The 26,476-nt window shown below is 38.2% G+C and overlaps 1 protein-coding gene across 4 annotated transcripts in view; it reads left to right on the plus strand.

Moving 5' to 3' along the window:
- LOC132377878 (microphthalmia-associated transcription factor-like) overlaps positions 1 to 26,476 on the plus strand; it is a 241,490-nt gene that overhangs the window by 122,759 nt on the left and 92,255 nt on the right. For all 4 annotated transcript variants that reach the window (XM_059944314.1, XM_059944318.1, XM_059944317.1 and 1 more), the window contains exon 2: positions 2,018 to 2,267. In XM_059944314.1, coding sequence (XP_059800297.1) covers positions 2,018 to 2,267 — 250 coding nt within the window. The remainder of the gene's footprint in view (positions 1 to 2,017; positions 2,268 to 26,476) is intronic.

Below are 26,476 nucleotides of genomic sequence, written 5' to 3' on the forward strand. Positions count from 1 at the left end.
CAACCTTATCCTGTAACTCAAGTTCTTATGAAGTATCTTGTGAAGTTTGCCGTTTGCCTTTGAACATGAGCAACATTATGAGAGAATTTTTACCTATGCTCTCTGGAAGATGATAGGCATTTAAACTTGGGATAGAGTCTTACCTACTGTGACTCTGTAGCCCCAATTTGATTGACTACAGCCATAAATTATGAGTAGCTGGAATATAAGCTGATTGATCGCTAGCTGATCAGTAAGCTGATTGATCCTCTAGCTGATTGATCGCTAATTGTGGGGACACATTAGATCTATCTGTCTGGGATTTCAGAAATGGTATAATGGTGGTTTTCCTTTAGCGACTGCATGAAAAGTCAAGGGAGGCTTATAATGGTAAGTTTTTAAATGACATTTATTGAGGGCCATTGTCAGGAGGGCTAGTCTGTGTTCCTTCATTGGTTCTCTCATTCCAATCTACTGATATTTTTGCTTGTGACTCAAGGTGGGTTTCCTTTTATCCTTTCAATTTTAATGGCCATTTTTGTTTAGAATGTTGATTATTGAGATTGGTTTGTTAAAATTAGCAAATCTATGATTCTAGATAGCTGATGTTTTGCTACAATATGTTCCTACTTGGAATTAATTTGAGCCCTATATACTGTATATAATTCCAGATTGGCGTCATGTTTGTCAGAATAGAGCAGTAACCAGGTTTGTACAGCTTTGGCAACAGATGTGTTACTGAAATTAGCATCTGTTCTATGTCAGTGGTACCATAACCAAGCAGTAGCACATAATTGACAAAAGTTAGTGTAGATTTCCGATATGCTGGTGACCTGCTGTTTGTTTACTTAACAACTCGACAACAATTCATTTCCATTCATTCCGTGTGTGCCTGGGAACATTTCAAATTATTGTAAAATGATCATTGCTCCAGAATACAATTTAAAGCACATTTAATTTATAAATTTCAATTTGCATCGAACGTATTGCAGCTTTTAAAGTTTATAACTTCGAGCTTTAGCTTAAGAAACTTAGTAATCAAGATTTAAATGTTCTGCTCATAATTTTGGGCTGCAGCAGAAATTTTCACAATTTCTGACGTTAAGCTTCAAATGTGATCGGGTACCACTGAGATGGTAAAATAGTTTACAACAGAGGAAAGATGATTCTGCCTATATATCGAGTCAGGAGTTCAGATCATCTTGGGCCCTCTCAGTCATTAACATATTTTTCTATTCCTATCCTCTAATGCTGCAGTATGATTTCAGAAATACCAGAGTTACTTGTCTTCACCACGTTTGGTAGTAATGTGATCGAGGCTGAGACAAACAAGGAGTGGACCCAAGCCACTTGGATCTTTGATCTTGCTCCATCATTAACTGAGATTGTGACTGATCTAACATTCCAATTAGTCAATATGGAAGTTTCACTTTATTAGATTTATTAGTTAATTGCTGTATTTAATAATGTTGCATCAGTATCAGCAAGCACATTGGAATACTTTCCGATACTATGATCACAGAAGGGTTCAGAAAGAGCTCATTTGGCCTATTGTACCTCTGGTGGCTCTTTGGGAGTTCTGTTAAGTTAGACCTATCTTTTCCCGTAAGCTAATGAATATTTCCCCTCATGTTAACATTTATTTAAGGGAATGATATGCATATTGATCTAATTTGCTTTGGCTAGACTGTTTCATATTGTTAAATAATGTTTTGAAGAGTAAAATCTCTTAAACTTTCTTAACACGACTGTCAACTATGCATATTCTAATATAGATCTGATCTGTGGCTTCCGTCATTTGTCATCAACTGGGATTTGTGTGTGTGTGTATGTGCGATTGTTGAGGGCAGAAATCAGCTTAAAGTTACCAGAATGCGCATTGTTTAACTGCAGATTTCGGCTTTCGAGTTTTAGTCAATAGTGTGAGTTGCTAGCACATTCAGTGAGCTATGTTCTCAAGTTGATAAGCATATTTCTGTCTCATCTGTTACTTTCTTCTAACAGAAGCCTGTTTTCTCCATTATTCGTTTCATCACAGCAATTCATCAGAGCAGCAAGGATCATCTAAACCCCCGTTAACCTCCTCCAATATGACATCACGAATACTGCTACGGCAGCAGCTCATGCGTGAGCAAATGCAGGAGCAGGAGCGACGGGAACAACAGCAACAGCAGCAGGCAGCACAGTTCATTCAGCAGCGAGTGCCAGTCAGCCAGACACAGGCCATCAACGTCAGTGTCCCCACCAACCTGCCCACAAATACTCAGGTGCCAATGGAAGTCCTCAAGGTATGGCTTAATTTTCATAATCTCTTATTTCTTATCAGACTGCACTGTCTAACAAATCAATATTTTTGAACAAATGTTCAGTAAATCAATGAAGAGAGAATGGTATTCTACCTAATCTAGCTGAGCCATAAGTGCAGCAGGAAAATTACATGTGACGTAAATATTTTAATATTTGTGGATATTTTAACATAATGCTCAGAAGCTTGCAGCATTTTTTTTTCTGGATAGCATTGTAAAATAAAAGATTTACTGGTTTGGAAAACAGAAATAAACTAAATTTGATTTACAAACAATGTCATGTTGATTTTAAAGTTTTTATGTTTTTGTGAGGTTTTTCCTTGAACATTTTTTCAGTTGAACAAGTTTAAGTTTTTCATAGAAACTTCTTTGCTACCTAAAACACGCAGAACTTTTAACTCTTTGCCAGTGGTCACATATAATCCGATTTCCTCCAGTGAGTTGATGTCTTCTAACAGCTTTGATTCTTCATCAGACTAGCGAGTGCAGAAGCTTTATTAGTATCTCCTGTTTAACGAGACTATTGTACCTACTTCCCTAATTACTACATGATCTTGATATGGGAGCAGTTTTGAATTTTCCTGTGATGAATCTGCATTTAGTGTTCTGACTCACATTATTGTATTCCTTTATACCATTTAATAGAGGGAAAAATAAAACTGGAACAATTAGATCAACGCACAGTGTTAGAGTAATAGCTGTGTTATTTATCTGTTCTTCCCATCAGGCCTAGGAACAACTTTGAATTTGCTGAAGCTCATATAAAGAATTGAAAAATGCAGTCTCTCTACAACACTTATATGGCATTAAGTGTTTATTGTCTTTGAAATGACATAGTTTAATTTGATTTACAGTTACTTTTTAATTATATAAAATGCCATCTTTAATCGGTAAGACTTTGCCTTGTTCTCTTTGCTGAGCACTCTACATTTAGTTATGTTATTGAAAATAAGGTGTAATTTGCACTTTTTGAAAACATCTCAGAAACTAATAGTAATAGAAGAAACTTCACGTGTTCTGAACTTTGTATCGCTGTGTTCCCCATTCTTTCCTTGGAATAACAAGTCCTTATAAATAACGCAGGTTTATATTAAATATGCAATATTTCCATCTTCTCAAACAAAGATGGCATTCTTTCTATTTGAAACAAAAAGACTGAGACATTTTGGAAATCAATTGCCAATATAGTGCTCATTGTGAGTAGTAAGCCTTTATCTTTTTATTAGAAAGGAGTTGTAATCATTTTACTCGTTTCATAAGAATGTAAGTGGAATCAAAATGAAATATTTTGGAGTGCATGTGCAAAAGGTTGCAAGAAAAAAACTTCTATTAAGACATACGCAATTGTTATATCGATCTGATTAATTCCAGGAATGGACTGTGGACTTCTTTCATTCCTCAGGTGATGTATGTCAATCCACTTAGAAAAAGATGGTTACAGGAGTGCTGAATTGTTGTTGTTCAGGTTGGAAGAAGGCACTAAAGTTACCTCTGGATCAAGGCAGCAGAAGTCAAGAGTTTCTGATTAGTTTCTAATATTCCTTTCTGGAGGCAATTTATGAAAATATTTACAAAAGACAAGAACAGATTCTCACACTTAAAGTCCAGACTTGCATGGGTATTTGTTACTTTGTCAAGATGTCAGAGGGCATCTCAAATGCCTGGAAATGTATTGCATTTAGTGGTGTGAACAACAAAAGATATGCAGGTTGATCTACTCAGAGATAGAGTCTAAGAATGTTGAGAAACGGCATTCATTTCTAAGAGGTTACTCTCCGAACAATTTCAATCAGCCATATTCTCTTGTTTTGTTCTTACATATGCCTAATATACAGTACTGATCTGACTGCCTTCAGGTGATGTCTCATTAAGGTGTATGTCCTTGCTAATTAGTTGGCTGAACAAAGGACACTTCTTTGCTTAGCCAAATCCTGCTCACTGGTCACTTTTCTTTTTGAGCAGTGGCAACTGTTGCTAATTTGGATAGGACCCTCATTAATATAAGTCAGTTGTGGTGCTATGATGTTGCTGTTAGTACCAGGTAGCAAGCAAGAGGAGATACCTTGTGATGTTAAGAGCCTTGCAAGGAGTAGTAGAATTGTTCTGGTGCCCACAGGCTTCACCTGCTGTAACTACCCTTTTCAAACACAAAATGGTTCTGATCCATTCTCTGTGTGCTGTCTTCATGCACATGAACTGCTCATGGTCTCTGTAATTTACTTTGTTATCTATAGCTGGTTAGATTGTCTGTTGGAGTGCAAATATGGCTCAGTAGTTAAAATCAACCAAGGTGGCCCAAAGAGGTGCCAAGGATGCTCTAACTGCCTCTTGCTTGAAGCATCAATCGTACATTTCCTCTCTCATTCAAAATTGGGTTTGAAACATTTTTAATAATTTGGTGTTTACAGCAATGTTGCTCCTTCTGAAATTTAAAACAAATTGTTAGTATTGTGACATTAGTGCTGAAAATTTTAAGAACTTTGCAAGTGTAAAGATTAAATCTGTATACACTATATGTTTTCAAGCTTTTCTTCAAAATGGAATGGACAAATGGACACGTGAGTGAATTCACAAATGTGTTAAAATAACCTTTGTTTCTTTTTCCTTTTTTCCCTCAAAGTCCACTTGTTAAACTCTGATTTTGAAGTATTTGTGTGTCTCGTATTGGAATATTCTAATAATGTATATTATTTATATTGTCTGTGGATCAGAAAATATGATCAGTTCTATTACTTTCATATATTGGAATGTTTTTGACTATTCTTTCACTGATACGAGTAAGTATTGATCTTCATTCTTCCACAGCATAGCATTTCTACTCCAGTCTGAAGGTTCATTCATCTATGATCTGCTTATTTACATCTTACCAGGAAGTCTTGTAGAGCTACTTTTTGTCTTCCAAAGCCCTTTGAAATTCTAAGCAACACACATAAAATGCTGGAAGAACTCTGCAGGTGATGCTGTATCTATGGAACTAAATAAACAGTCAATGTTTTGGGCAGAGACCCTTCTTCAGGACTGAAACGGAAGGGGAAAGATGCCAGAATAAATAGGTGGGGGCGAGGCAAAGGAGGCTAGCTGAAAGGTGATAGATTCTAGCTAGCCCCCTTCCCCTCTCCCCACCTTTTTATTTTGGCGTATTCCCCCTTCTTTTCCAAACCAGAAGGCCCTTGGCCTGAAACATCGTCTTGTTTATTCATTTCCGTAGATGCTGCCTGATCTGCTGCGTTCCTCCGGCATTTTATGTGTATAGCTTTGGATTTCCAGCCTTTGCAGACCTTCTTGTGTTTACCCTTTGAAATCCTGCCTTTTCTCAGGTGTTAATCTAAAGTACTAGAGAAGTAGGAGTGGTGTGGCAGTGAAATGATGTAACTCATTCCTCCAGTTTTAGTAATTTGAGAAATCTGTAATAGCTAGCTTTAACAGCAAATCTAATTGAAATTATAAAGCACTTAAAACAATGTTCAGCCTGAGGTGCCTATGAGATACTTGACAACACATAAGTCAGTATTATGCCAATTTGAATCACCCCATGTGATACTAAGAAATGTTTGAAAGCACCCATATGAAAGTAATAATGGATCCAGCAAACGTTTTGGATGCAGAGCTGAAGTCTGCAGTCCAGAATAGTTTCCATTTCCAATAAAGCTTTTCCAGAACAACTACAACATGGGTTGAAATCTAAATTCTGTGTACACATTTTACCAGTGTGCTCTACCATATTGTTTCGTACGTTATTCTGCTCTGCTGCCAGCTGAAATTAAATGAAAATACTGCACATGGTGGTTTAGTCTGAGGTCAAGTTCAGTGGTGGCAAGAAGTCTAATGGTTATAAGCTCATTTGCTTAATTGTGCCCGTTTTCCAGCTGGTGAAGGCTGGAGGGACAAGGACCATGTACTCTGGTGTAAACAGAATGGTGCTGGGGAGGCAGAGGTTAGGCTGTCAGGTAGGGAACGAGATTTGGAGCTTTCCACAGGGATTGCTCCCTACCCGACTCCCTTGTCCATTTGTCCCTCCCCACTGATCTCCCTCCTGGCACTTATCGTTGCATGCAGAACAAGTGCTACACCTACTCCTGCACCTCCTCCCTCACTACCAGTCAGGGCCCCAAACAGTCGTTCCAACTGAGGCGACACTTCACTTGTGAGTCTGTTGGGGTCATCTACTGTGTGCTGTGCTCCCGGTGTGGCCTCTTGTATATCAGTGAGACCTGAATAGATTGAGAGACCGCTTCACTGAGCACCTACGCTCCGTCCACCAGAACAAGCAGAATCTCCCAGTGGCCACCCACTTTAATTCTACTTTCCATTCCCACTCTGATATGTCCAATCATGGCCTCCCTTACTGTCGGGATAAGGCCACACTTAGGTTGGAGGAACGACACTTTATATTACGTCCGGGTAGCCTCCAACCTGATGGTATGAACATCGATTTCTGAAACTTCCCGTAATGCCTCCCCCTCCCCTTCACCATTTCCCATTCCCTTGTCCCTCTCTCATGTTATCTCCTTGCCTCCCATCGCCTCCCCCTGGTGCTCCTCCACTCCTCCCCCCTTTTTTCTTTCTTCCATGCTTTCTGTTTCTTTCAGCAATCAACCTCCTAGCTCTTTGCTTCATCCCTCCCCCTCTCAGTTTTACCCATCGCCTGGCGTTTCTCTCTCCCCGCCCTGCACCTTTGAAATCTATTCCTCAGCTTTTTTTCCTTCAGTCCTTCTGAAGGGTTTTGGCCCGAAAAAGTCAACTGTACTTTTTTCCATCGATGCTGCCTGGCCTGCTGAGTTCCTCCAGCATTTTGTGTGTGTTGCTCAGATTTCTAGCATCTGCAGATTTTCTCTCGTTTGAGATTTGGAGTGGAGTGTGGGAGGTGATCAGAATTAGAGGGTTTATTCATTCAGTTGGGATCTGGCTGTGTGCTCTTTGGGACTGTGGGGATGAGGATCAGGATGTGGGGGCCCATCTTCTGGTTGAGGTAGTGAGTTGAAAGAGGGATTGTGCCAAAGATTGCAATGAAGGTAAAGGTTAATGTTTAGGTGAGCGCTGGGGTGATTGGGATTTAAGAGCCCTTGTAGCCTAATGGGATGGTGAGATTTGGAGATGATAGGCTTAGCCACGAGGGATCCCAGGGTTGTGCAGGCGGGGCAGGGGAATTGTTGTCCAGGATACTTAAGGAAAGATTTGGATATTGTTATAAAATATAATGGTTTGTTTCTTCAGCTGTGGGATTAGCCATCTGGTGAAACACTCCCAAAATGCTGTTTTTTTTGCAAGTTCCAGATTTTTAGATCCAGTGATGATCTCCCTTGTTTTTACCTGCATCTGAAAGGGCATGTAGGACATTGGTTGCCTTCACATGTGAAAGACTGCTTGCTCACTATTAGAGGCCAAAAGCAATAGAGTTGGAATTGAACCCACATCCTTTTGCAGTTGATGATAACAAAATCAGTAGTGATGAATACTTGCGCTAAAATGTAGACTGGAAGATTAATTATCTGTTTGGTCTGATTGCTTGATAATTCCATATTGATTAATTGCAGTGTTTTAAAATGTTTCTTATTTAAATCCCCATCTAATGCCCTATCTGCAATCTCCTTCTTTGTGTTGTTTCTGAACAGTGATGGCAATCTGATTTAAATTTTAAGGGGAGTGAAAATGAAAGGAAATCATTTGATGTTCAGTGTATTCCCCATTCTCTGCAAACAAAAGAAATTCTTGCCATTTGTTTGTTCAATTTGTTTTTCATCTAACATCAAACACAGCAGGGAATGAGTCTTTACTCCTGCAAGCTTGGTGACGTCAGTTAATGAAACATCCTTGAATGTTCCTTCATAATCCAGAAGGAGAATAATTGTGGGCTTTATCCCTGACCAAAAATATGCTTCCCTGTCCTGGTCAACAGATTTCATCACAGAGAGTTTATGTTGCTATCCTACACTCAGTGGCCATTTTATTAGCTTTCTATTGACCACTGAGTATACGTTCATGGTTTTTTGCTGTTGTAGTCTATCCCTTTTAAGGTTTGATGTATTGTGCATTCAGAAATGCTCTTCTGAACTCCACTGTTGTAAAGTGCGGATATTTGAGTTACTGTCAGCTTGAATGAGTGTGGCCATTCTCCTCAGGGCTCTCTCACTAACAAAGCAGTCTCGCCCAAACAACTGCCACTCACTGGATGTTTCTCTTTGCACAATTCTCTGCAAACTGTAGAGACTGTTGAGGGTGAAAAATCCCAGGAGATGAGCAGTTTCTGAGGTACTCAAACCACCCCGTCTGACACCAACAATCATTCTACAGTCAAAGCCACTGAGATCGCAACTTTTCCCCATTCTGATGTTTGGTCAGAACAACAACTGAACTTCTTGACAATATCTGTATGCTTTCATGCATTGAGTTGCTACCACTTAATTGGCTGATTAAATATTTGCATTAACAATGTACCTAAGGTTGAGATACATTGAGTATATCCAATCACAAACAAGAGAAAATCTGCAGATGCTGGAAGTCCAAGCAACACACTTAAAATACTGGAGTAACTTGGGCCAGACAACATCTACGGAAAAAAGTATAGTCAGTGTTTTGGGCTGAGACCCTTCAGAAGTCCTGCTGAAGGGTCTTGGCCTGAAACGTTGACAGTGCTCTTTTCCATAGACGTTGCTTGGCCTGCTGAGTTCCTCCAGCATTTTGTGTGTGTTACATTGAGTATATATTGTGATGTAAAATAGCCTGCAGGACATTTTTAAGTTCTACTCCTCCCTTATCTGCAGTGACACAGAGTGTAGAAATGGGCACCCAGCAGCAAACTGTCAGAGAAGAAGACCCCCTTAGAGCCTTCATGTCTGTTAAGGTTTCACCCAAGTATCAGATACAACAAAAACAAATTCAGTGCCTTTCAGTCCTTCACACAGAGAAACAGAGGAGCTCTTCCTGAATGTACTTTTATGAGCTTGACTTGCAGTATGTTAATTGTAATTACTAATGATATACTCCTCAGAGCACAATTTATCTTAAATGAACGAGCATGGATATATGTTTTAAAGAAAACATCTTGTACTTTTGAGTCTGAATGATTTTACAAGATAACTTGCTTATAATTTGTTTCATCTGTGTGAATTTATGTCAGCCCTTTGCCATTTGTCATATTCAGAAGGCCAATTGGTAGGTGCATCAGATACATGTGCTCTATTTGTATAATTAGGCTAATCTAAATTTCAAAGTAAATTTGTTATCAAACTACTTATATGTCACCATATACTATCCTGAATTCATTTTCTTTCGGGTATACTCAAAGAATCCAATGATCGTAATGGAATCAATGAAAGACCACACCAACTGGGTGTACAAACACTGTGCAAAAGACAATAAACTGTGCAAATACAAAAAAGAAAAAATATTAATAATAATAATAAATAAGCAATAAGTATTGAGAAAATGACATAAAGTCCTTGAAAGTGAGTCCATAGGTTGTGGGAATAGTTCAAGATGGGGCAAGTGAAGTTGAGTGAAATTATTCCCTTTTGGTTCAAGAGTCTGTTGGTTGAGGGGTAATAACTGTGCCTGAACTTGGTGGTGGCCTGACACTTGTCAACTCATGTCCGTGTTGATGGCAAGGTTGCTAAATTGAGACATGTAAATCTAGCTACCTCCCTGTTTAGTCTCTCAGCAAAAGGTGGAATTCATAGGTAGCCTTAGGAGGGCTCCTCAGACAAGTAAAGGAGAGTTCCTTTTGTGAAGCCATAGTCACAGTCATCTGCCCCATCTTTTCATGAAGCAGGTAAACTGTGTTGTCTAATTCTCTGGCTATAGCCAAATAGACATTAAGGAATCAGTAACTGCACTTAATCTGCAAATTGCTATTTTATTAGGGAGATAATGAGATTTGTGCTCAGTGAGAACTGTCTTAATCAACTTCTCTCTATAAATAGACTGCGCAGGTAGCGCAAGCAGAGGGCTTCTCAAGAGTGCAAAGTGTCTTACTTTATCCACAAGGCATTGAGAAAACTACACCAATACTCTAAGGCAAGAAATATTAACACACCTAAAGTTTGTTTGGACAAATTGTGATAGTGATGATTTGGTTATCATCTGACAATCTGCTGTGCCAACTGACTTTGATCCACCATGATGAACAGAAAGGTTACTTGACAGAAATCCAATAATGAATCACCTCAGTATGGCCAGTGAGGACAGACACTTTACAGGCTAGGCAGAGTGATCGAGGTGCTCAGTAGTGAGATGTGTGGCTCAGGGATGCTCCTGGTTGTCATGGTGTTGGATGTGATGGAAGTTGCTTTGTCATGGGGTGGTTTATTTCTGGAGGAGTGTCAGCAGAGGGCAGGGTTTCAAGTCATACTTGGGGGTGGCAAGGTAGAGTAAAGCTATTACAGGACCAGTGACCTGAGTTTAATTCCTGCCAATACCTGCAAGGAGCTTGTACATTCTCCTCATGATTGCATGTGTTTCATCCGGGTGCTCTCATTTCCTCTCATGTTCCAAAGAAGTACAGGTTAGAAGGCTAGTTGGCCATGTGGGTGTAATTGGGCAGTGGGGGCTCAATGGGTCAGAAAGGCTTGCTACTGCACTGTGTCTCTAAACTGTAAACTGAATTCCACAACACTGCAGATATCTTCAATGTGGCACATGTGTGTTCAAACAGGAGGACTAGAAGTGTTGGTTAAATCTGCACTCTGTGGGTAATGCTAAGTTACCAACATTATCAAAATACAGCAATTCAGAAAGAGAGTAGAGATTAGCTTTATTTGTCACATGTGCATTGAAACATGCAGTGAAGTGTCTTGTTTGCGTCATCAGCCAACACAGTCTGAGAATTGAACTGTGCACCCCTCAAATATTGCCATGCTTCTGGCACCAACATAGCATGCCCATAGCTCACAAACCCTAACCCTAAATGACGTCTTTGGGATGTTGGAGGAAACACACGTGGTCATGAGGAGAAAGTACAAACTCCTTACACACAGAAGTGGGAATTGAACCTTACCAGTGATCGTTGGTGTTGTAAAGCATTGCGCTAACTGCTATGCTACTGTTCTGTCCTAAGCTAGTTCTCCATCACCTTCTCCAGCTACTTGGACATGTGTAGTTAAGGATGAGCTTTGCCTGTGACACCCACATACTTGAATGAATTGTTATTGCACAACAGATTGTTGTTATGCCATCAAATTCCTATTGTGAGCTAAGGTGGCAGTAGGCTGAGCAATCGTACCTTGCCAAATGGCTGGGTCTGAAAGTAAAATGGAACTGGTCACCCTGCAAAGCATCAGGTCGAGGCTCTGCACACACCCTGATACTTCACACATGTTTTCAGCTAAGTCTGCCAATACCCCAGCGATGTTATAATGTACACTGTCATCTGAAGATGCTCATCTGATTCCTGGACGTTAAAGGTAGTTGAAAATCATGAAGCTGCAAATCCTGGAAATCTGAAATAAAAAAACCCAGAAATTGCTGTAAACGCTCATCTGGTCAGCCGTCCAGTGGTGTAGTGGCATCAGGGCTGGATTTTGAGGCAAATGGTCCCAAGTTCAAATCTGGCCAGCTCCTTGTATGCTTTCCGTCATTCTGAGTTGAGTGTTGGGCTAGCAACTCAGCCTTGTAAAAAAAAAACAATCAATTGCTATAGAAATGACAAAAATGCCCCCATTGCGCCACAAGGCATGAAAAGGAGCAACAACAACTTAACTGGTCAACCACATCTGCTCAGATGATGGTTAACTGTTTCTTGTTGCCTGAATTCTTAGTGTTTCTCCCATTTTTTAAATATAGAGTTACAGAGCAATACAGCATTGAAACAGGCACTTTGGCTCAACTCTTCCATGCTGAACAAGGTGCCCATTTGCCCCAGATTCCTCTAGACCTTTCTTACCAATGTACCTGTCCAAGTGTACTTTTAAATATTGTTACTGTACCTGCCTCAACCATTTATCTGGCAGTTTGCTCCACACGTGCATCATCTTCCGTGTGGATAAGTTGCCCTTTTAAATCTTCCCCTTTCACATTAAGTCTATGTTCTCTAGTTTTCCACTCTTTTCCATTGAGCGTGTATATTCACTGTACCTACTCCCTTCATAATCTTATACAGCTCTATAGGATCACCCCTCTTTCTCTGATCAATGAATTAAATCAAATTTCAAGAAGTTCAAAGTACAAAGTACATTTATTATCAAAGCATGTATACTCTATATAACCTTGAGATTTGTCTCCTTACAGATAACCATAAAACATAGAAACTTAATAGATCCCATTTTAAAAAAAAAGAAGACAGTTAAACCGAGACCTAGGCTACCCAACCTCTCTCTCTCTCTGACTTGGGCCTGAGTCATAGCAACATTTTCATAAATCTTCTTTCCACTCTTTCCACCTTAATTACATATTTGCTGTAGGAGTACTGCACACAACACCTCACCAACATCATGTGCAACTGTATCATAATGTTCTAGCTCCTATAATGGCCTGACAAAGATGAAGGGCAGCCTGCCAAACACCTTCTTCACCACCCTGTCTACCTTGATGTATTATGAAAGAAGCAGTACGTGCAGGAATTAGCACCTGAGCCCCAATGTGTTTTGAACTCTGGATGAATGAAACTCCAAGAATGAGACCCAAGCCTGAATTTTCTGTGCATCTTGTACTGGATTAGGTTGAATTGGCAGGGGTTAATTACCTATTGCGATTCTCATATTCTGATTTTCATGCACTTTCCAATGTACCTCTCATAGCATTATGCCATCAAATTAAATATTTAAGTCATGAACCAATAATGTTAGTTCCATTTTTGACAATGTAGCAGAATTGTAATTTGAATATAACTCCAGCTTTTCATTAAATTAATATATTTTCATGCTGTCAATATAAATATTATTTTGAACATAGTAGTATTTTTTAAAGAATTGATAAAACAAGCTATTAAATATAAGTTTGTCTGTGGTCTCTGAGCGCCACAATTTAACCTGTAGTTAAGTTAACAATTTATTTCATAAACAAGTGGTGCTAATCTTTTTGGATAATTTATTCTGATTAGTGTTATTTGTCTCCGAGGCAACATCTTTGCTGATAGCATGGTGCTAGAAAGTAAGTGCTTATAATACCTACTCAAACTGCAGACTTTCTGTGTTGTTATCTGAAAAGATAAGTAAGCTAGGTTATAGTTATATATAGATATCATTGACATAAGCCGGAGAAAGCAGTCGAGGTGGGTGCAGTTGCAACATATGCAAGGTATTTGGAGAAGTACATGGAAGGGAAGAGCTTGGAGGGATAGGAGGCGAATGTGGGCAACTGGGCCTAGCAGGGAGAATGCTCTGATCAGTATGGCCCAGAAGGGCTGAAGGGCCTCTTTCTGTGCTGTATGACTGTATGATTCTGGGACATTCCTCAACTCTATGTATGACCAAAGGACTTTTTCAATCTTCTGTATAATTTCTGATGTCTCTATACTGTATGTGATTTTCATCAGCTAAAATGGAAGTCAGTGAAGGATACAGCTGAAATATAACGGTGAGGATGCTATCATGGTTTATTAAGAGCTTTACCTTCCAACTTTCAAATATATTTGGACATAAGAACTTAATGGCTCAATGTGTTTTCAGCTCTTTGCTTTTCTCACCTATTACTCTCAGCTTCCTATTCCCATTCCGACATGTCAGTCCATGGCCTCCTCGTGCCAAGAGGAGGCCACCCTCAGGGTGGAGGTACAGCACCTTACATTCCATATGGGTACCCACCAGCCTGATGGCATGAATATCAATTTCTCTTTCTGGTAAAATATAATTCCCTCTCCCTCATGTCTTCTTCTGTTTCCCACTCTGGACTCTCAGCTCTTCTCACCTGTGTATTACCTTCCTGTAGATCCCCTCCTCCTTCCCTTTCTCCTATGGTCCACTCTCCTTTTCCATCAGGTTCCTCCCTCTCCAGCTCTTTACCTCTCCTACACACCTGGTATCACATATCACCTTCTAGCTATCCTCCCTTCCTTCCCTCTACCTTTTTATTCTGGTGCTTTCTTTCCAATCCTGAAGAAGGAGCTTGGCTCAGAACTTCCATGAATGTTGCCTGACCTGCTGAGTTCCTCCAGGATTTTGTGTGTGTTGCTTCTCGCATTGTTCCCTTTTTCTGCCCTCTCTCCCACCCTCCTGCTTGCAGCCTCTTGTGGAGCTTTACCTATCACCAGCCAGCTCCTACACATCCTCTCCTTTGTTTTCTGGTTTTTGCCCCTTTTCCTTTCCAGTCTTGATGAAGGGTCTTGGCCGGAAACTCTGACTGTTCATTTGCCTCATTGTTTGTATTGATGATGCTGCATGCTGAAGTGTGGAACATTCACATCAAACCTTATACCACCATCAGCTCCCTTCTCTGACATGGAAAAAGCCTGGATGGTTTCTTCTATCAAGAAAGGTTGAACAAGTTGAGATATCACTCATCAAGATTGGAGCCACCTGGCCCTTCAAGCCTGCTCTGTCACTCAATATGATCATGACTGATTATTCCTGGCATCAATCTGCCTTCTGTGCCAGCACCTTAAAGCCCTCAATTTCTTGATCTTCCAAAAATGTATCAACCTCGTTAAATACGTCCGCAGTTTAGCCTCTGGAATGTTTCTACATGGTGATGACTACTCATGGTATTGGAGTATCTCTGAAGCTATGTGGATGATGAATAGCATGGATAGTGCAGACTGGGTACAACATCATTGAAATGTTCAGGCAAGTACCAAGCTGGCGTGATGCCCGCGCCAAGGGAACTGCATGAGTCAATTTCACATTCCAATTCATGAATTCTTTTAGTGTATGCAGTAGGTATTCTCCAGATCAAAAGCACTTGCCTCTTCCAAATAACACCTCAAGAACAACTTTATTACATTGGAATGAATCAGAATCAGGTTTATTATCATCGGCATGTGACGTGAAATTTGTTAACAGCAGCAGTTCAATGCAACACACACTCTAGCAGAGAAAAAAAAATAAAACATAATAATAAATTGACAAATAAATTAATTACATATATTGAATTAATTTAAAAAAACATGCAAAAACAGAAATACTGTATGATTTTTAAAAAAGTGAGGTGGTGTCCAAAGCTTTAATGTCCATTTAGGAATCGGATGGCAGAGGGGAAGAAGCTGTTCCTGAATCATTGAGTGTGTGCCTACGGGCTTCTGTACCCCCTGCCTGATGGTAACAGTGAGAAAACGGCATGTCCTGGGAGCTGGAGGTCCTTAATAGTGGACACTGCCTTTCTGAGACACCGCTCCCTAAAGATGTCCTGGGTACTTCGTAGGCTAATACCTAAGATGGAGCTGACTAGATTTACAACCTTCTGCATCTTCTTTCGGTCCTGTACAGTAACCCCTCCATACCAGACAGTGATGCAGCCTGTCAGAATGCTCTCCATGGTACAACTATAGAGGTTTTTGAGGTTTTAAAACATTTTAATTTTTTAAAATTTTACTTCCGGGCGCCTAGGTGCGACTCGAGTAGCAGTAGTATAAAGAATTATAGAAAGATCGTAACAACATTAAAGCTTAAAAGAAATTAAGTGTATATGTTCATATTTTGGAAAGATCAAATATTTAATCTCACTTTCAATTCTGTTTTCTCAACAGCAACAGGTAAATAGCTCACAGAACTAAACCAATTGTAAATTGGTATATTTTACATAGATTGTTAAACAGAATGCTGTTTTTACTGTTTTCATAACTCTAGTGTTGAAAATAACAATATGTTACCATTTTCCTTTTAATACATTTTTAATTTTAGGCTATAATATCCTCATTTTGCAATTCCAGACTTATTTCGTACAGCTTTTCTAACCAGATAGGAATACAATTATTTGACATCTAACTTCCTTCGGAGTTCTACTTCTAAGGCAATGTAACTTTCACATCCATGGCATGGAAAAGGTGTGACTTGTAGCCCCGAGTGCACACACCCAAGTAACTTATTCTTATGTGAACTTGATGAGTTAATAGTGTAAGGCAAAGAGTAATAATTGGATAGATAAAGGAATAAAATGATGCATTAGAACAAGTGTAAATGGAATGGCTGAATCATAATCTAGTAATGCTGTGTACAGGTGGATTGAATGTTGCTGGATGAAAGGTCAAGCCTGTTCCTCAAATTGTGTTTATATTTAATTGAATTGTGAAACTAAAAAGTTAGAATCAGAAGGGTTGTGAGTCTTTCAGGTATAAAAGTAAGAAAGGAATTGTAATCTCAAAGTTCAAATTAAATTTATTATCAAAGAACGTACTGTATATGTCACCATATACTACCCTGAAATGAATTTTCTCACAGGTATTCACAGTAGATTCAAAGAAACACAATAGAATCAATGAAAGATAGTATATAAGGATGGATAAAAAACCAATGAGCATAAGAAGACAAACTAAAATTACAAAAAAAAGCAGTAATTATAAATAAGTCATAAATAATATTGAGAACATGAGATACACAGTCTGAAAGTGAGTCCATAGGTTATGGAACAGCTCACTGTTGAAGTGAGTGAAGTTAGTCACATTGCTTCAGGACCCTGATGGTTGAAGGATAATAATATTCCTGAACTTAGTGGTTTGGGACCTATGGCTCCTGAACCTCCTTCCTCACAGCATTAGTGAGAAGAGAGCAAGACCTGGATGGTGGAATCCCTTGGTGATGTTTGCTGTTTTCTTATGGTAGGACTCCTTGTGCTCAGTGGTGGGAAGTCCTTTTCCTGTGATGGACTGGGCTGTAGTCACTCCTTTTTGTAGGCCTTTCCATTCATGGGAATTGGTGTTTCCATACCAGTCAGGATACTCTCCGCTGTGCATCTATAGAAGATTGTCAAACATTTAGAAGTCATTCCGAATCTGCACAAACCTGTAAGGAAGTAGAGGTGCTGCCATGCCTTCTTTGTAATGGCACTTACATGCTAGTCCCAGGACAGATCATCTGAAATTAAAGTTACTGATGCTCTCTACCTCTGATCCCCTGATGAAGACTGGCTCATGGACCAGTCTTTCAAGGCAATTCTTTTATTGAGATTTCAGACAGTTATAAATATTCTTTTTATTTCTGCCTGAGCAGTTTTTTTTGCAGAACAACAGTTCAGTTTGAGGCTCTGATGTGAGTCTGAAATGTTAGGTCTGTCTTTTCTCTCTATAGCTGTTGCTAATCAACTGAGTGTGTCCATCATTTATTTATATTAATGAACGTTATACCTTGATACTTCAAAATTTCCTTTTATTTTTCCTTTTCAACAGTTCTTCACCATTTATACAATGCAGAGCAGAGCTTTAAAACATTACAAAATTAGTAGTGACAGATCATGGAAATTCTTGTCATTCATTCTAGGATTTACAAATTCTTGATTGAAATTTCTTTTTAGCCATAAGACAGAATCAAAATCTGATCAGTGCTCTCTGGATAGCAGTTTTAATGGGTATGTCTGTGACAAGATTAACAGATAGCCACTAGTGTTATATAAGAGTCAAAATTAGATTAAGGGTACCAGGCTGAGCTTTTAAACCCTAAAAGTGAAAACATTTATACTGGATGATTCTGTTTTTAATGTGATTGGTGCTTGAATTAGCTAAATGACCTGTAACCTCTCAAGAATAAGTAAGGGATAATTTTAGGGATCAAGACAAAGCCTCCCAGAGATTTAGTGCACACCACACACTAATACATGAAGGAATGCCGATAATTAGCTTTGCTGCTTTCATTCTTTTGGTTGTTTTTTTTAACATTCAGTGCTTTGAAATAATGCCTACAGGTTCATTATCCACAGGTTTAAAGTCTGAAATGTTGCTGTCAAACAAAAGCATATTGTATGATGAATGGTAGTTGCCATGTCCTGTGTGTAATGTGTAGGCATGAACAAACATAGCTGTGCATTTCCTTTGTTTATTGAGGTACTGTCTAGTATTATTTACTATGAATCATTTGAAATTGTAGGAATTAAATTTGGTGAGTTGAGCTTCCAGGTTATTAGATTGAATGTTGTCCATTACCGTGTATAAATTTGACAAGCAGTTCCATCTAGTTGTATTACAGCATTAAGCTTATAAAATGGAATCTCAAGCTGTTTCATCATTTTAATTGAAGGAATTGCATTTATCGTGTGAACATTTTTTAGTAAAGCTCAAAAAGATTCATGATTAAACTAACACTTGGCAGGTGATCTCATGTTCTTGACTATGTTTGATTAAACCCTTTTTAAATGGGGAGAAAAAAACTTGAACACTTAGCTCACTTAAGTAATGGAAAACAAATCTATTCATTTTAATGATTGTGGTTGCATTTAAAGTATATATTTTTTGAAATAATATTGAATTCATCTTTCCAGCTCATGTAGGCATGGCACTGTATGATAATTTGATTCACAAACACACAGGGTTCGACATTATTGTGCTGGATTAGTTGGCTTCAGCAGAGCAACTTTGTCTGTGGAAAAGGTGAAGAAAATTTGTTGAGGATTTCCTTAACTGATTAGTAACAGCTGAGGTTTGCTGAAAAAATATGTATGTGTGGGAATCAAGTGAGGAATGTTTCAACTTCAGCTGTGATAATCTTATGGTCAAGTAGTCTGCTTACGTTTAAAGTTTAGGTTTGCACGTCAGCTGTGGAAAATTGGACTAAGTTCATGAAGATGGAATTCTGCCTCTTGATTGACGAGCATCAGAAGCAAAGGACAAGCTCTTAATTCTGAGCAAATTACTGTTGTGGTTGTTTAAGAAGCAGCATATTATATGAAGAGGCAAAGACAGAGAGATAATTCTGTTTAAAGATATTTAAATTATCTGGGAACAGTTAATATTTGCAAATTTAATAAGTTTTTGTGAAAAATGTTAATGCTTATTATTTTAGTACAAGTAGATTGATCTTACAATATGAACCAATGAAAGATTCATTTGTACTTCAGATTAAATAGTATTTGTTTCTGGGCCAGCTTTTATTTTGATGATTTCTGTTATCTTATGTGATTAGTTTTTGAGAAAATGGTTTTATTGGACCAGGAATTCAGTGCAACTTACACCAGTCATCTGCTGTCATCCAGCATCTCCAATGTAATGGTTTAGTTGTCTGCTGAATGTTTTCAGAGTGTTTCTCATGTACGTTATGGAAATTCAAAATGCGAATCAACAGTTTATAGTAATCAAATTTATGACAGCCAACTAGCTCCTAAAATCTAGACTAATGATAAGTATAGAAATTCTATAATAGTCTTCAAAATCAGAAATTCTGGAAGAGACAAACTGAGCTTGGCGTTCAATATGATCATCCCTCAGAAGCTGGTGGATAACTGTCCTCATTAGGTATCAACACCTCTCTCTATAACTGGATTCTGGACTTCTTAATAAAAAGGCCCCTATCAATCCATGTTGGGAGATGCACCTCTATCTCCATCACATTCAGCACTGGCACCCCCCAGGGCTGTGTTGTCAGCCCCCTACTATTCATACTGCTGATGCTCAATTGCACTGATAGATCCACTTCAAACCATTTATATCTCCTTCATGGAGACAGATAGGAGCATCAAGTGTCTGGGAGTGCATGTAATGGACACTCTCACCTCTTCCCTCTACATCATCTCTTTAGGCAAGAAATCACAACTGCATCTCCATTCCCTGAGGAAACTGAGGAAAGTGAGGCACCATCCTAACAATTTCTTTTACACAGGAGCACTATACTGAAAGTCCTGACCAGCTGCATCAGTTTAGTGTAGGAATTCCAAGGCACCCGACTGTAAGACCCTTAAAAAGATTGCGAGGGCTGCTGGGGATCATTGAGGTCTCCTTTCCACCTATCCGAAATATTTATCAGGAGTTCTCTGTATGTAGGGCTCTTAGAATTCTCCTGATCCTTCCTATCCATTCAATAATCTCTTTGACCCCCTACCTTCAAGCAAGAGGTACTGTAGCATTAGGACAAAAACGATTACCATGAGCAACAGCTTCTTCCCCCAGGCTGAACTCCGTGCCAGCACTCAGGTCTCCTCATGTATAAAGCACGAGTAGCATTATACTGTTTAGTTTTCAACTTGTGTCATAAATGCACCTTATTATTTGTTAATTTATTTGTGGTAAAGTGTTATGTGTATGAGTTATATGTACTGTGTAGTGCACCGTGGCCCAGAGGAACGTTGTTTCATTTGGTGGTATACATGTGTACAGTTGAATGACAATCAACTGAACTTGAACTTGAAATCTTTGCTCTCAGTGTAAGGTGCAGTTAAAAAACTAATATGTATCTTCATTAGTGAGTAATTTAATGCAACAAGGACTGTGAATTTTACCACATGAAGGTCTGTGATGACGATTAAAACTATTCTGAGGAATTGCACGACAGTGAGGGAAAGATGTTTTCTCAGCTGTAAATGTAAGGAGAATTTAGATAGTCTCTGAAGACAGCAACAGTGTGCTTAGATTCTGTACCATATGAATTACTAAATTTTACCCCAACAAGGAATTAATTCAATATCCTTTAGAATGTAATTAGAGTTACATATGTAAGCTAAACGTTTGTGTTTTACTACTGAGGAGAACTGCTGTGTTTGTTGACATAAACACTGAAGTAGTTTACATCGCACCCACAACATTTCCCAGGCTCCACTTTGCCAAGTTTATCTTGCATATTTGTGGAAACACAGAGCAAAAGCTGATCATCAGTGACTGAACCTTCATCTGGATCTGGCTTCACTCAGGTCACACCTTGCACTGACTAACCCTGACCAATTCCCACAGATACACTAACCTGTAGCAGCCCACTGGAACAACATGCATTATGGGCCTTGCTGCCTGATCTCAAGACTGTAGATATTGCAGCTAGTTCTACAGGAAAGGGTGTTTTCAAATGTTGCGAAATGTCTCTCATATTTTGAAACAATGAAAAACTATTGAAATTGCTTTACGTATTCAAAAAAAGTTCTAGCTTTATTTGGAAAACTTGAAATTACTTATAAACGCATTTACCACATTTTAAAACATCAACGTTAATTGAAGGTAAAAAAGAAAACACTTGTCTGCTCAGTCTATAAACCATCCTTTTCAGATTAGCGGAGAGTTGTGACATGCACCATCCGTGACTGGTATGAAGTCAAAAGGCTGAATATAAATTGCATCCACCCTCTCAGCTTGGCAAACTAAGTTATGCCCTGACCACAGCATTGAATCTAGCAGTGGAGGACCTTACTTGCCTTCTGCTATGCATGTCAGGGACCAGCACACTACTGCTTTCCATGAAACAGTTAGCTGAAGAGGAACCATTGCAGATCATTATACAGCCAAGTGTAAGATGACATAAGTGTTATTCATTGTGAGCTGAGTTATTCCTTGAATAGTGGCTTAAACTGTGAATAAATGTTATGTGTTTTAGAATGAACAGTATGCTGATTTACATCTGAACATTTCTTTTTTCAGATTAGAAAATTGTAGCAAATGATTTAGCAGTATCTAAAAATTGCCGTCAGTGGTTTGAAGTGCTATATCCTACAGTTTTATTATACTACATTTTACTTGACAATAGTATGTATGTAGAAAATGCTGGGTTACCAACCACACAGAGATATTTTTCCATTGTGGAGGCCCAATGTGAAGTTATCTGTAGTAAAGTCAACTGTACTCTGAAACTTCTCCTCTGGAGTTTGGAAAGTTCAATGTTTACAGAATTTTTGATTGTAGATAACCAGAATACAGAAGTAATAGTAAAGTGTTCTTCAAGAACAAAAAGCAAATTAATACTCCGTGTTCTGCTAATTTCAGAACCTATTACACAATAGAATTATAAACACAAGAGATTTTGCAATGTTGGAAATCCAGAGCAACCCACACAAAATGTTTGAGGAATTCAGCAGGTCAGGCAGCATCTATAGAGAGGAGTAAACAGTCAACATTTTGTGCTGAGTCCCTTCATTCTGAAGGATCTCAGTCCAACGTTTTGACTATTTATTCCTCTGTAGGTACTGCCTGCCTTGCTGAGTTCCTCCAGCATTTTGTGTGTGTTACACAATAGAATTATGTATAAAATATGATTTAACACATTATGCACATTATAAAATCTTTTGAATGATCATTTAAGTAGTTCCATATTATGACTCTTTATTTGAGTACCTCTATTTGTACTGGGTCCTGTTGAGCAATTTATAGTTGTCGTAGTCACAGAGAAAACGCAGAAGCAATTGACATTTTGTACTAGGTTTTACCAGATGGCAATTTTATTTCAATAGTTACGACTGATTAAATTGATTCCTTAATGCAATTTATTTTGCTAAACGTAACATTACACATTCTGAGACGTTTGTCATTTTCTGAAAAGTCTTTTACCTGTAGCATCGTGAACCACCTGGCTGACAAACCAGTGATATTTCAGTTCTGCAACTGGATATTTTTGGTTTTACATGCACATAAAGTGTACAGATGGATAAGTATTTCATGTTTGGTGTCAATGTAAATTGACAGGGGTTCTGAAACTTAAAGGAATTGCAAACAGCAAAAATAAACTGCAGTAGCGACAAGCGTTTGTATTCAGAAACTGGCAAGGGAGGAATGAGCAGCTTACAGCATTTGCAAAGCTTTAAATGTGGGAATTGGCAATTTAATGAATAAGATGATCCAATTGAATATTACAACAAGAAATTAATCTTATTCGTTAGACAAAACAATACTGATTTCAAAATACTGTATCAGTGTCAAGATCGTTCCAGCACAGTATTCAAGAACATTGTTCTTTTGGTTTGCTCAGATAGAAAAATACTAATGTAGATTTTCTGCTGGCTGGCTGGATTCCTTTGCAAAATATTATAGGATAAACCATGTTGGACCACAGAATGGCTAAGCATTTTGAATTTTGCATTCAGTAGATTAGAGTAGACCAGATATTCCCCAATGTTTACTCCATGGCTGTATTCTCTGTAGGCCATTTTTGGGAAGATGTAGAAGGCTAAATTTTGGCAGGGGTGCAAAATTCACAGTGGTGGATTGGCCATTTACTTAGGAGCCACTAACATTAAGGGAATGCAAAATTATGTGCGACGTTTAGAGCAGAAGCATAAAAAATGAAACAACGTAAGGCATTCAGCATATGATAAGTGACCAATTCATCATCGCTTACTTTATTTTTTTTTAATTATATTGCACTCCAAAAGATCTTTGGACTTTTCAGTTCCCTGAGAATCATTTTTATTTTACCTTCAAGCTATGCTTTGAAGTTTGCAAGTCTCGTTGTTTTCTGGTGACAGGAAGCATTTTTAAAATATCATTTGACCTTATCCAACTTGGCACGAAGGTTTCTGCCTGAGGTTTCTCAGCATCTATAAACATGAAGTGAAACCGTCCAGTGTCTGAGCTACTATAGGCTTTTCTTTTTACTGATACTGAATTGCCAGAATGTACAGTGATGTTCACATACTGTAGGTCTGTTTATTCTTTGCCCTACTGTTACAGAAACAGTACAACTGCAAGCACATATTTGGTTAGTTCTCTAGAACTTGACCCTAATGAACTGGATAAACCTCTAGTAGATTTTTCATTTCAGCTTATGCCTCAAAAAATTCATTTGTACAGTTGAAACAGCATTCTGGTTTTTAAATTTGATAATAAATTATCTATTATACAGGGTTTTTTGTACATAAAAAGAAAAACCGATGTGATATATTTTTCATTGGATTGTTCCTGCACTACAGATAAATCTTTCATTTTAACTATATTCTAACCTTGAAATTCTATTTTTCCTTAAATTTTCTGACTTTCATCAAACTGTAATTTTCCATTTGTGATTACTGCCCAAGGTATTAATCTTCTCCTCCTATATTGGAACCTAGGAAGAGTGGAGCAGTAGTTGGCCATTTAGTCTCTCCAGTGTGTCCTGTCATTCAGTGAAATCATGGCTAATCTCTGACCTGTATCAGTGTGCACTACTGTTTTGAGCCAGTACATTATCTCTTATTTTAAGGTCACAGCTTTGAAGATTGACATAGAATCAGTCATTTTTTTAAAAAAGAGATCTAAAGTTCCACCAGCCTTTGCATGGCTGATGGTTTGATAATATTTTTACTTAAAAGCCTGGTTCTATTGTTTTGAATATTCCCCTGCTCCTAGTCTCTACAACTAACACATATAATTTCTCCTAAGTTACCCCATCAATATCCTCTGGAGAACTTGTACACTGCTATCAACTAACTTGTCTCATAGCCTTTTAAATTAGAGGAGATGCAGCTCAAGAATGCCTAACCTCACCTCATTACTTAACCTGTGATATCTGTGTCCTCCCAGCCTCAAGTAATTTTATGTTGCACCTACCAAAATAGTGATGTTTCCAACACTGGCTGTGAATGATGTTTGTTACTTTAACCCTGTCAATCCTTTTAAGCATCATATCATGTGACTAACTATTGAATGATTGTAACTGTATTTTGGTGATAAATATTCCAAAGAGTGACTTTGTTTTTAGTTGGGAATGTCTTGGTATCTTGGAGAAGTGAATACAGAAGATATTGAGAGTGTACTCTTCCAAGGCCAATATATTCTTCCAAAGTTGTAGTGCTTAGGGCTGCACCAGTATTTTGCTGGTCTGGTCTAGTCATAGCTTTATGGTCATATTAATGTAGTATAACCTTATTATTTCCAGTCCTCTAAATAAAATTCATCATCGTCTTTACAAATGTCTTTAGGTTGCCACTGCTCAAAGTTTAAAACCATTTGTAAGTACATGGTTCTGTTTTTATAGTGCAATGTGGGTGACTTAACTACCTATTTTAAAATCTATTTGCCACAATTTTGCCCATTTGTCCAATCAGTTAATATATATTTGTTTGTCTGTTTTTTATTTATATGGATCAGGCAGCAAGCTTATTGTTTCTTTAGCATTTGTCTGTTTTTTATGAGGCTGATTTGCTACCTTGATGCTCAACCCAGCATGGATGGAAAGCGTGAAAGGAGCCCGCCAGATTTGAATGGGCATACACATTTACACATACACCTACATAAACACATGTGTTTGTGTGTGTGTGTGTGTGTGTGTGTGTGTGTGTGTGTGTGTGTGTCTGTGTGTGTGTGTGTGTGTGTGTGTGTGTCTCTGTGTGTGTGTATTTATTTTTAAGATTTTCACTTAAATTACTTAACATGCCTCTGTGTCTTTTCTAAGTTCTCTAAGTTTAAATATGTGTGCTACTATTCCATCATCTTAGACATTTCTGAATATCATAAATAGTTCTGGGCTTACTTTAGTATTTGCAAGAACCTATTAGTTATATTCTGCCAATTTGATTATGTGCCACTGTTTTCCTTCCACTGACAATTATTCAATGGGTTTTCCAGGCAAGAAAATAATTTCTCTTCAGTTCTATGAGCTTCAACTTTAGGTCAGTTTCTCATGAAGAACTTTTACAAAACTCTTTCTGAATGCCCCATCAATAACATCCATGGTAGGTTCCCCCATCCACAAAGTACTTGCACTGACTTCTTAAAAAATGAGTACAGGTTCATTAGTCCTGTCCATCTCTGGTCAACTGAAAAGTGTTAGTCATTCTGTCCTTAATTACAAACATGAGTAATTTCCTAACAACAAGTGTTGTTGAATTATTTCCTGGTTGGCCTCTCTAATTTTTCTTTAGTAGAGATTTGACATGTGTAGGTTTTTAAATTAAAAAATGCTACTCGGGAGAATTTAGGAAAAAATACATATTTAGGGCATTGACACAGTATTTGTTTTCTTTTAAGTTCAAGTAGAAGTCTGAGAGATTTGCAAACCTTTAGTGCCATTATTTTCATTATCTTGCATTAATTTTGTGACACTCAGCCCCCGATTTAATAATATTTTCTCTTTGACTGTCTGGAGTATTCTTCCAGTCCTCCACTGTAAACATCGATAAGGAGTAGTATTTAAGGTATCTTCTATTTTATTTTTCTGTTGTAATTTCAATGTCATCTTTTTTTAAGAGGCCCTGCTGGTCCGGATTATTATCATATTCCTAAAATACAGTTATTCCTAAAAGTAGCAGTTATTATTTTTGCTATTCCTTGAAAAATTCCTTTCATGTTCTTTTTGTACTTTCTCTTTTGCCCTTTTTGTTTTAAATTTTCTTTAACTGACTATGGAAGCTTTGTGATTGCAATCTTTTAACGGTAAACCCGACCATTTTCCTTAGGCACAAGTTAATATCTGTAAGTATGTGACTGTTAAGGCCAAAGGATAGTATAGATGGATTTA

Source organism: Hypanus sabinus, chromosome 19 (assembly GCF_030144855.1).
Source record: "Hypanus sabinus isolate sHypSab1 chromosome 19, sHypSab1.hap1, whole genome shotgun sequence".
NCBI lineage: Eukaryota > Metazoa > Chordata > Chondrichthyes > Myliobatiformes > Dasyatidae > Hypanus > Hypanus sabinus.